Raw genomic sequence first — 10272 nt, 5'->3', positions numbered from 1 at the left:
TAAATCAAACGGTATCATTTTTGGCATGAAAGAACCTTTGTTCTTAAGACAGCCAGAAAATAAATAAGTAAAACACCCTTTTGAGCTTCTATTTTGAGAGGTTTGTGACATACCAAAAGTCATCTGTGAATCTTTTCAGCCTCCAATGCAATTCCACTTATTCAAAAATGTATATCATGAAGAGTATTTTACATTGAAGAGAACGTCTTCAGTACAGGAGCCATCAGTATTTGATGTGAAGAAAATATGCATCCAAATAGTGCACTAAGAATAGTAAGAACAAGTCACATTGCCAATCGAGCTGGCAGAAAAAGAATGCATCCGGTGTGACACCTGGGAGGACGAGCCAAAAATTGCTTCTCTCAGAGGCAATCCTGACATGTCCTGATAGGAAGAACCATCACTCTGAGACAAAGAGAGCTCCGGACATCCAGTTCAGCTAACCCACACCAGAAATCAGGCAGGAGTCAGTAGCTTGTCTTCTCATGGCTTTTGTGGCTTAGCTTCAGAATTGATGCCATTTGGACTTATTGCTTCCCCATATGTCTATAAAAAGCTTCCGCAGAGTTGCCAGGCTTTTCCCACTGTGCCCCGTACCGTGCAGCGTATCTCCTACCCCATCTGAGCACAGATAACACTAGAGACGGATGCATGCTCAACACCTCTCTTGCAATGTTGTCCTCTATCAGTCACTGACTCTCAAGCACTTAGGAAACCTCCCCCTTCCCTCTCTCTCTCTCCTTCAGTCACTCGTCCTCAAACACTCGCATTCATTTCCTATGATCTCTCTTCCATAACTCTTCCCTCCTCTTTCATAGTTGCTACCCTACACACTGCCATTTAGTCCCACTCACCCTTGTCCTGTCACTTCCATCCTACTTCCGACAAACACATTAATTCATGTACACTTCCAAGCTCGCTCTCTGCTCAGATCTTTTCAACCACTTTCCACCTCAGTTGGGGAACCAAATTAATTCAATTCAGTGTTGCAGTGCAGGCTCGTGAATCGTGAATGCGACGGCTCTGCAGCAATAGAAGCGGACCAGATTATCCCATTTAGATCGGTAATGAATAGAGGACAGACGCAAGTACATCGGGAAACCGCTCGCCCTAGCACAAATATGCGGAAAAGATGCTTCAGCCTCCTGTATTCATTTTCCTGTTGCTTTCTTCAAAACAAGAATCGACCGGGGGACTGTGTCAGCAAGTTTGAAATTCTAATTTACCTCTCTATAATGATTCTTCAAAACATCCTGTGAGGCTTGTCCCAAACAAAGGCCCTCATTATTTCTTAGGTGTATCTGCTGGGAACACTGATGAGAACGATTCGCACAAAACAAGCAATCGTCTGAATAGTGTATTCAGGCATACGGTGCCGAAACAGTCATCTAGAATAACAGATACAATTTGAGATGAAAGTAGAGAGGAAAAATGTTAAACAAAACAATCATTTGTGCTATAAACATTTGTGATACCTCAAAATTGTGAGACATCTTGGGGAGAGGTGTGCTATTACTTTTTGGAGCTTTCGGACAATTTTTGCCTTGAGGATGGTAAAACGGCAAAAACGATGTTATTGTGACAGAATGATCATATTCAAGCACTACTTGCATTTCTTTGGAAAATGTTTCTAGACATTTTAAAGTGTTTGTTGTTTAGATGCTTGACACTTTGAAGGTTCATGGGCACTAAAATGCATTTGAAGTGCTCCCTTTTATTAAAAGTTGAAAATGAGGACTAAATGCTAAGCTTTTGAGATTTGCAGAAAGAAATGGAAAGCTAATGCAATCCTAATTGCATGTGGGGCAATTTATGCATGCATTAAGTACTAGCTGTTGGAGGAAACTTATTTCAGTGCCCCAAAATGGTGATGCAAATGGTTTTGTTTTCATTCACTACTGACTAAATTCTTGTCCTTGAAACAAAATGCTAGCTCAGGAGATTTTTGTAATCTGCTTGTCTAGTTAAAAGCGTCTTATTTCTTTTTGAAAAGACAAAACACACTTCCTGATTTCATGTAGTCTTTTCACTGAAATTAAACTTAAATTAAATGTCATAACAAGGTCTTTAACTCAATAATATATGCTGGTTCTTTCAAACTGTAGTATGCTAATTTGTCACCACATGACCTTACAATGTTGTATGTTTAGTTCACTGAGAAGCATCAAGTTATTACCTCAGAATATGCTTATTTTGCCTATTGTTCCACAGTTTGTGTAAAAATGTATTGCATTTTGTAGGTTTAGTCAAGAAATGAGTCAAGATGCAGATGTTAAAATGACAGTTGACAAGTGCATTGTGCTGTTTGCTGCACATTATTGCACAGGGCATATTCTATTCACACCCACTTTTTTAAATAATGCTGAGATACTAACTCTAGTTATGCTGAAAAACAGATGGTTATATACTTTTCTCAGCAAGTGGAGACCAGATGCAATCCACCCAGGCTTTTAGTGCCATCTACTGGGGGATGTGCAATTTTAGCACTGATGGTTCACATCTCTGACTCAACAAATGGGTGTGGAAATGTTGGAGAGTTGAGGACACACGACATAGGGGGGTCTTTATTAATTCTCAGGGGAGCTAACAGGGGGGTGGGGGGTGTTGGGCTCTAGCTGAGCCCAAACATATAACCTTACTATTTCCATGGCAACACGTAAAATTGTTAAAAGTGAAGCATTTCGGATGGTGTAGGGCAGGGATGGGCAACTCAGGTCCTGGAGGGCCACTGCCCAGCAGAGTTTAGCTCCAACCCTAATCAAACACACCTGAACCAGCTAACCAAGGTCTTTAGGATTAGTAGAAAGTTATAGGCAAGTGAGTTTTTATCAATGATGGAGATAAACTCTGCAGGACAATGGCCCTCCAGGACCGGAGTTGCCCATCACTGGTGTAGGGGGTCAAATTGAATCTAAGGTGGCTCAAATCAGATCTGAGGGGTCCATTTCCATTTAAGCATTTGGCAGACGCTTTTATCCAAAGCTTTTATCCAAAGCGACTTACATTGCATTATACTATACATTTGTATCGGAGTATGTGCATCCCTGGGATCGAACCCATGACCTTGGCATTGCTAGTGCCATGCTCTAACCACTGAGCTACAGGAAAGCACATCCCCCCTCGATTGAAATTATGTTTGGTTTAGATCGCTTTCTGTATTTAAATTGGGTGGAGGGATGGATCATTCAGATCATTTCCCTCCTTGACACCAGGCCTGGTTGTTGCTTCATATTTGTAATGCTAAAGTAGACATTATGTCAATAAAAAAATCGAAACCAGCTTATTTTGAACCAAATATGAACTACAATATTTTCTGTAAGTGTTGTTGAATTCCCCGTAGGTCTCACGCCAAAACCGCTCTTATTTGCTATTCCCGTTTTGGATCGGTTTGCCTCTTATGAACAATGTGCGACTATAATGACTATAATAATATAATTTATAATAATAATTTTAGTGCACTTGCCACGGTCCCCCCCCCCCCCCCCCTTTGTACTGGCCAAAAACAACTTCATCTTAGTATATTATAGTATGATTGTTTAAAAAAAAAACTGCAATACATAGGCCTATATCTGTTAACATCTAAAAAATGTGTTTAAAGGTGCCCTAGAATTAAACGTTTAATTTTCCTCGGCATAGTTAAATAACAAGAGTTCAGTACATGGAAATGACATACAGTGAGTCTCAAACACCATTGCTTCCTCCTTCTTATATAAATCTCATTTGCTTAAAAGACCTCCGAAGAACAGGCGAATCTCAACATAACACAGACTGTTACGTAACAGTCGGGATCATTAATATGTACGCCCCCAATATTTGCATATGCCAGCCCATGTTCAAGGCATTACACAAGGGAAGCCAGTATTAACGTCTGGATCTGTGCACAGCTGAATCATCAGACTAGGTAAGCAAGCAAGAACAACAGCGAAAAATGGCAGATGGAGCGATAATAACTGACATGATCCATGATATCATGATATTTTTAGTGATATTTGTAAACTGTCTTTCTAAATGTTTCATTAGCATGTTGCTAATGTACTGTTAAATGTGATTAAAGTTACCATCGTTTCTTACTGTATTCATGGAGACAAGACTGTCGTTTTTAAACACTTGCAGTCTGTATAATTCATAAACACAACTTCATTCTTTATAAATCTCTCCAACAGTGTAGCATTAGCCGTTAGCCACGGAGTACCATCAAACTCATTCAGAATCAAATGTAAACATCCAAATAAATACCTAACGAGAAAACGGACTTCATTCACATCAATGGAAAGTATATTTACACTGTCTGAATTGTTCCCTGTCCCCTATATAGTGAACTATGTGCCATTAACCATACAGAAACTAGTAAATATGCAAACAAATGTCTGATTTCAGCTTTAGCTTCAGTGTGTATGTGGGGGCGGGGCTTCAGATTCTGGAGAGCAATTGATTGGACAGAATATTTGATGAGAAGCTGAAGTCCACAGTGATGTCATGAAAATCCGTGATTTGTTTTAGCGAAAGTGAGAGACTAAGTTTTGAATGCTTATATCTCCTAAATGCGAATTTTGTTATTGTTTTGGAGGACTACAGCTTATTCATAACATTAAGGCTAACATATTCATACTAATAGCTCAGGGGGACTTCACGGGTTCAGTGTTATTTTAGTATAACTGAGATACAATTATAGTTTATATTATTTTAATTATTTTTATTTAAATATTTTCCATTTCATTTTACTTAAACTTTTTTTTTTTTAAAAGAATATGTGTATGTAGTTTTTTTTATTATTAGTTTTAGTTTTTTTATAACATCAATTTAAACTAAATAAAAAATGTTGCATTGGTAACAGGCTGAAGGTTTTTCTTACTGTATTATATTTAAGTACATGTTTATTTTATTGAAGTAATAAAAATGGGTTTTATGGTTTTGTTTTTATTTTTTAGCTGACTATAAAGACTTGGACACAGAGTAAACATTATTTGTTTATTATCCATCAGGGAGAGACAAAATAATATAAAAGTAATACAAACTGAACCAAAAAAACAAAACAAAACAAAAGAAATCATCTCAAACTTCAAAAACAACCACCTTCAGAAATCACAACTATTGAGCTTTATGTTTGCATGATTGTTTAAGTATAGTTTTTCTGAGGAAACCAAACATGTGTTTACATTGCATTTGTTACAAATTGAGTGCACAAAACACTGTAGCTAAGGGAAAGAAAATATGGCTAAATTGATATTAATAATTTTTTTTTTTAAATGTTTGACCATTAAAACTCAGGAAAGAATTACAAAAAATAAAAAAGAGAAGTAAATAAAAACAGAAACCTGTTAAATGTACCAGTTCTTGTCTCCAAGTTAACAATACATCCCACCTTTAGACTTGACAAAGTAATTAACATCTACACACACACACACACACATGGCACGAGGTTTGGTTGAATTCACAAATTTACCAAGCACCACACACAACTCACTATACAAAGACAACTATCTGTTTTATGTTAGTCTACTGGCATCTTTCCACTCACTTAACTTTATAGTATGAACAAGGCTTTATCTACCGTTGGAATACATAGGCATGAAGATCAGGGCACAAAAAGAACATGGTGGGTCTTGGAAAGGACAGTGACCGTAGCTTTTGCTGGTGCAGCTGAAATATAACATTCTTGCTGATTTAATCAAATCATGCTTGACAGATATCGATATTGCTTCTGTCCAAGTTTTCTTGGGTGACTGTCAGAAAACAAACAGGTAAAGTTATACATCCAGTCCACCAGAGGGCACAACAGGACTGTGGATTTCAATCAGGGAAGAAACTTCAGGAAGTCCTATCTTACCAAAAGCCCCACAACTGTGTATCAGGCATCACACTGTGGAACAGTTACGCTTAAAACACTCAAATACACACATTTTCGAAATGATAACAATAAGATCTTTACATAAACAATAGAGTACATAGAAAAACTCCCCAAACATACATGAATAATATCACACATTGCATGGGCGTATTGAACGTTTCACAGTTCTTGAAATGATTAAAAGTATTTTACAAGCCTTGATAGAAACATTGAGATGACATATTACATATACTGTACACTATTATTTTAATCTATTTCATACTTTCTTTTCTTTATACTCCTTAAACTATGACCCAGTTCTACAGTCAACCATCACTAACCAGCTCTTCATAGATAGACTGTAAATTCAGAATTGGAACAACAAATATAACTAAATGCTCTACTATATATTACAAATCCACAATTTGCAGGTCTGAAAGATTTTAAATCTCAAAATTTAGTGCTGTCAAATCTAATAATCGCAATTAATCGCATCTAACATAATAGTTAGATGTGATAAAATGTGTTTGTGTGTGTGTATATATATATATATATATATATAAATATATACACACACACACAAACTTTTACCTTACATGTGATTAATCGCGATTAATCAATTTGACGGAACTACTAAATTTACGTAATTCAGGAATTTCACACAGAAATTGCTTGTCGATGCATAACAGAGCAAGTACTTTCAGGAAATGTCGAGAAAATACATCACTTAACCTGTAAGAGTAAGTAATCAATAATTAGTTTGACACCACATACATATATACTGTACTTGTGACAATATTACTTCATAATGTGTTTAGTTATAGGTTTTAACTCAGTGGAGAATAAACCAGTCTCAGATTATATGCAAAACAAGAGTTATAATTTCTGTGATATCAATAATAACAACTTGAAAGCCTTTGCAGCAGATTTAGATCATAATGGGTTGAACTGTCTAACAAGTCTGTGGCTAAGTGTAGATTAAATATTTACTTTCTTCAAGAGAATTTAAATTTAACTAATGTACAAACGTACAAAATGTACATGTACAAATATTTGTGTTAGCCGAACGTCAGCTAAAGTACATCAGCATTAAAATAAGACGATTAAATCCTGAGGTAAAACAACACAACTGCACATATTAAAACCTTTAACGCAAACAAAAATATGCAACAACTAAAACAATGTAAACATATGGCTTTCCTTGTACCTTCAAAGAAAATGAAACAAAAACTTGACAAAACAAAACAAACTCTTTGTACAACAGACACAATGTAATGTTTATAAGCTTTATCCTTTTCATCTATGAGATCAAGTAAATACCAGTCAATTATTTACGAAAGCTGATCTTTTCTTCTCTCTGTGCATAAAACCTACGTTTATTCGTAAGACATGAGAGTAAAGATGTGTTTGCTAAATAGTCAAAATGTGTTTTTGAATACTAACAGCCAACCAAAATATATATCTGGCTTGCAAATACCACATAGACAAATCTGACAACCATCTGAGAATCTATTTACTATAGAAACATAGTGAGCTTTGGAATGTTTCCTTATTGGTGCTCTAGTGTTTAAAATACGATAAGTGGAGAAACACTACATAACCGTTTATTAATAAATCTGCCGTAATACCACATGGCAAGACTTATACTTTCCTATTTATGGGGTCTAAATACCAAAAGCAACTCCTTAAACTATCACACACTTTTAAAACAGTTTAAGCAAACGCTTATGTATTGTACTGGTGGGAACCTGTTTGAATTTAAATTGGTGGATTTCGGTATATCTTTCCTTTCTCCCTCCCCCAATTTCAACCAGTTAGTGACTTTATCTCTTTGGAACGCCCTCCCAAACACCCTGCTTCTGTCCCCTCCCCCCACTGTGGCTGAAAAGGATCTACATTGGATCGTCATAGTTGTAGGTTGGTGCAGCTGAGTACTGTTGTTGATTCACGGCCCCCTGTGCAGCCCCCATAGCTGCCTGCTGTGCTGCCTGTTGGACGTGAGGGTTCTTCCAAGCACCGGTGGTCCATTCTTCCTGAGCCTTGCTCATGCTGCCTCCGCTGCCACGGTAGAAGTTGTGAACCTAAGACAGAAGAAAATATTATTGCTCGAAGGTTGATCTTTTATAGATCAGGAGATCAATATCTAGGGCTGTGCCGGTCAACTTGACAACCGCCCCACCCCGGTGGTAGAGCAGGAATGTGCCCTAAGACAAATACCTTATTCAAAATGAATAAAAATTCTACCGAATAATAGAATCAATATTCGGCAGACACAGACACTCCTCGTGTTTGCTGGATAACAGGCAAGCCAGCTAAGGGATCATAACATGATATTAGCATAAACCTCTAAAATCACTACGCAATATAATGAGCAAGGGTAAAACGACTTCAGATTTTGTAAAGTCGACATTTATGTGATTAAAGTTGAGTCGACTAGTTGCTGATGATGTCATTAATGAACAAATAACCCAGCAAACATTTGGGCGTTTAATGACCGTTGAAAGACGTCCCATCATGGTTGAAAAATAGTTCCAAAATTATTATACATGCAACCCCAGAGAATTGTAGACATGTACAAACGTATTTGAATGCATTTTTAGGAAATGTTACATATTTTTACTGATTTATGCGATCCTATTGTGACTATTTTTGGCCAGGGACACGACGTTGCCATTGGACCAATGTTTGCTGGGAAGCCTTGTTGTGCACAGCTATGTCATATGACAGTGCTGCCCACAAGGCTATTGTTCCTACAAAACAGCTTATTTTTATCAGTTCTTTTGTCATTGGGTCGTTATATTTCTCACAGATTTTTGCTTGTTCTAAATCAGATATAGATAAAGTCGCGCAGGAAAGATTACATTTATATGAATGCATTAGTGAGAGCGACTGCGTGTGTGAATTAATTCTACCTGGCAATGTCTGTGAACTAATAGTGAAGCTGTGGGTTTTAGTTACTAAGAAATATATGCTATAGCTTTTCAAGTTATTTTATTGATAAATCACAGAACAGTGTTGACAATATACAGGTGCTGGTTATATAATTAGAATATCATCAAAAAGTTTATTTATTTCACTAATTCCATTCAAAAGATGAAACTTGTATATTATATTCATTCATTACACACAGACTGATATATTTCAAATGTTTATTTCTTTTAACTTTGATGATTATAACTGACAACTATGGAAAATCACAAATTCAGTATCTCAGAAAATTAGAATATTGTGAAAAGGTTCAATATTGAAGACACCTGGTGCCACACTCTAATCAGCTAATTAACTAAAAACACCTGCAAAGGCCTTTAAATGGTCTCTCAGTCTAGTTCTGTAGGCTACACAATCATGGGGAAGACTGCTGACTTGACAGTTGTCCAAAAGACGACCATTGACACCTTGCACAAGGAGGGCAAGATACAAAAGGTCACTGCAAAAGAGGCTGGCTGTTCACAGAGCTCTGTGTCCAAGCCATAGACTGTAAAAAAAGATGGACGACATGACGCCGCTTCCTTCCATTGAATTGAACTGGAGCCAAAACGGACGCTGAAGGGCGCTGACACGTTACGCAAAAACGTCAAAAAAAAAAAAAGGTCAGTCAGTGGAGCCCGGAGGCGGAGTCATGGTATCAAACTTCCGCCCAGACGTCTGCGTCATCATTGATGTATTTTAAATAGGCTATATAAATTATACACAATTTAAAATTCTACCTATAAAATAATATGCTATTCTGTTTCTAGAGCAATAATATTTTTGAGACAGCAAATTCAGTAGATAAGCTCAATATAATATGCCTCTAGAAACAACTCTAAAATGTCAGAAACGGTCCTGCCATTTTAAATAAAGGGTTAAACTAACGTTACAGGAGATCGATTGCTGTAGACAGTGCTCTATAATTAATTAGTAACTGCCAGATAACCATCACCTGCTTTTTTCCCCATCATGGCTAACATTAGGCATGTTATCTTAACTAATAACGTTTATTAATTAGCTTATGAAGCCCACATTTAACGTTACAAAGAAAAGCTCATTGATCCGTCAGATCCTGTAGGTCGGTTAGTATAGTTTACTGCTGAACAGCTCATTTTGTCGGTGTGAAATAACACAGAAATTGAAAATGAATAGTTAGTTATGTATCTTAAATCTCCCCTCGAAGCCCCGACAGCCCTCAGAGAAGCTTTCAATCAACTGTGAATCACGACGACACGCCCCGTTTCTATAGCACCAAATTGCTAGCTAAAATCAAACTTATCACAAAAACGAACAACTATCAACTATCTTAAATGACCAAAACCATCTTTTGGAAAATTTTATTTGAAGCATAATTTATTAGTTTGTTATAACCTAAGTCTCATTCGTCTGCATTGAGAGGGCAGGGTTTATGACCTGTACTGCATCCAGCCACCAGGGGGCGATCAAAGAGCCCGCAGCTTCACTTTTCAGGACGT

At 37.0% G+C, this 10272-nt stretch overlaps 1 protein-coding gene across 2 annotated transcripts in view; it reads right to left on the bottom strand.

Moving 5' to 3' along the window:
- Positions 1 to 5027: 5027 nt before the first annotated feature.
- The window catches only part of scamp5a (secretory carrier membrane protein 5a), a 32026-nt gene continuing 26781 nt past the window's right edge, over positions 5028 to 10272 (bottom strand). For both annotated transcript variants that reach the window (XM_067379513.1, XM_067379512.1), the window contains exon 7: positions 5028 to 7908. In XM_067379513.1, the coding sequence (XP_067235614.1) occupies positions 7720 to 7908 (189 nt within the window). In that variant the 3' untranslated portion in view covers positions 5028 to 7719. The remainder of the gene's footprint in view (positions 7909 to 10272) is intronic.

This window comes from Chanodichthys erythropterus, chromosome 24 (genome assembly GCF_024489055.1).
Source record: "Chanodichthys erythropterus isolate Z2021 chromosome 24, ASM2448905v1, whole genome shotgun sequence".
Taxonomy (NCBI): domain Eukaryota; kingdom Metazoa; phylum Chordata; class Actinopteri; order Cypriniformes; family Xenocyprididae; genus Chanodichthys; species Chanodichthys erythropterus.
The sequence above is the reverse complement of the archived record's forward strand: the minus strand, read 5'-3'. Positions and strand labels throughout refer to the sequence as shown.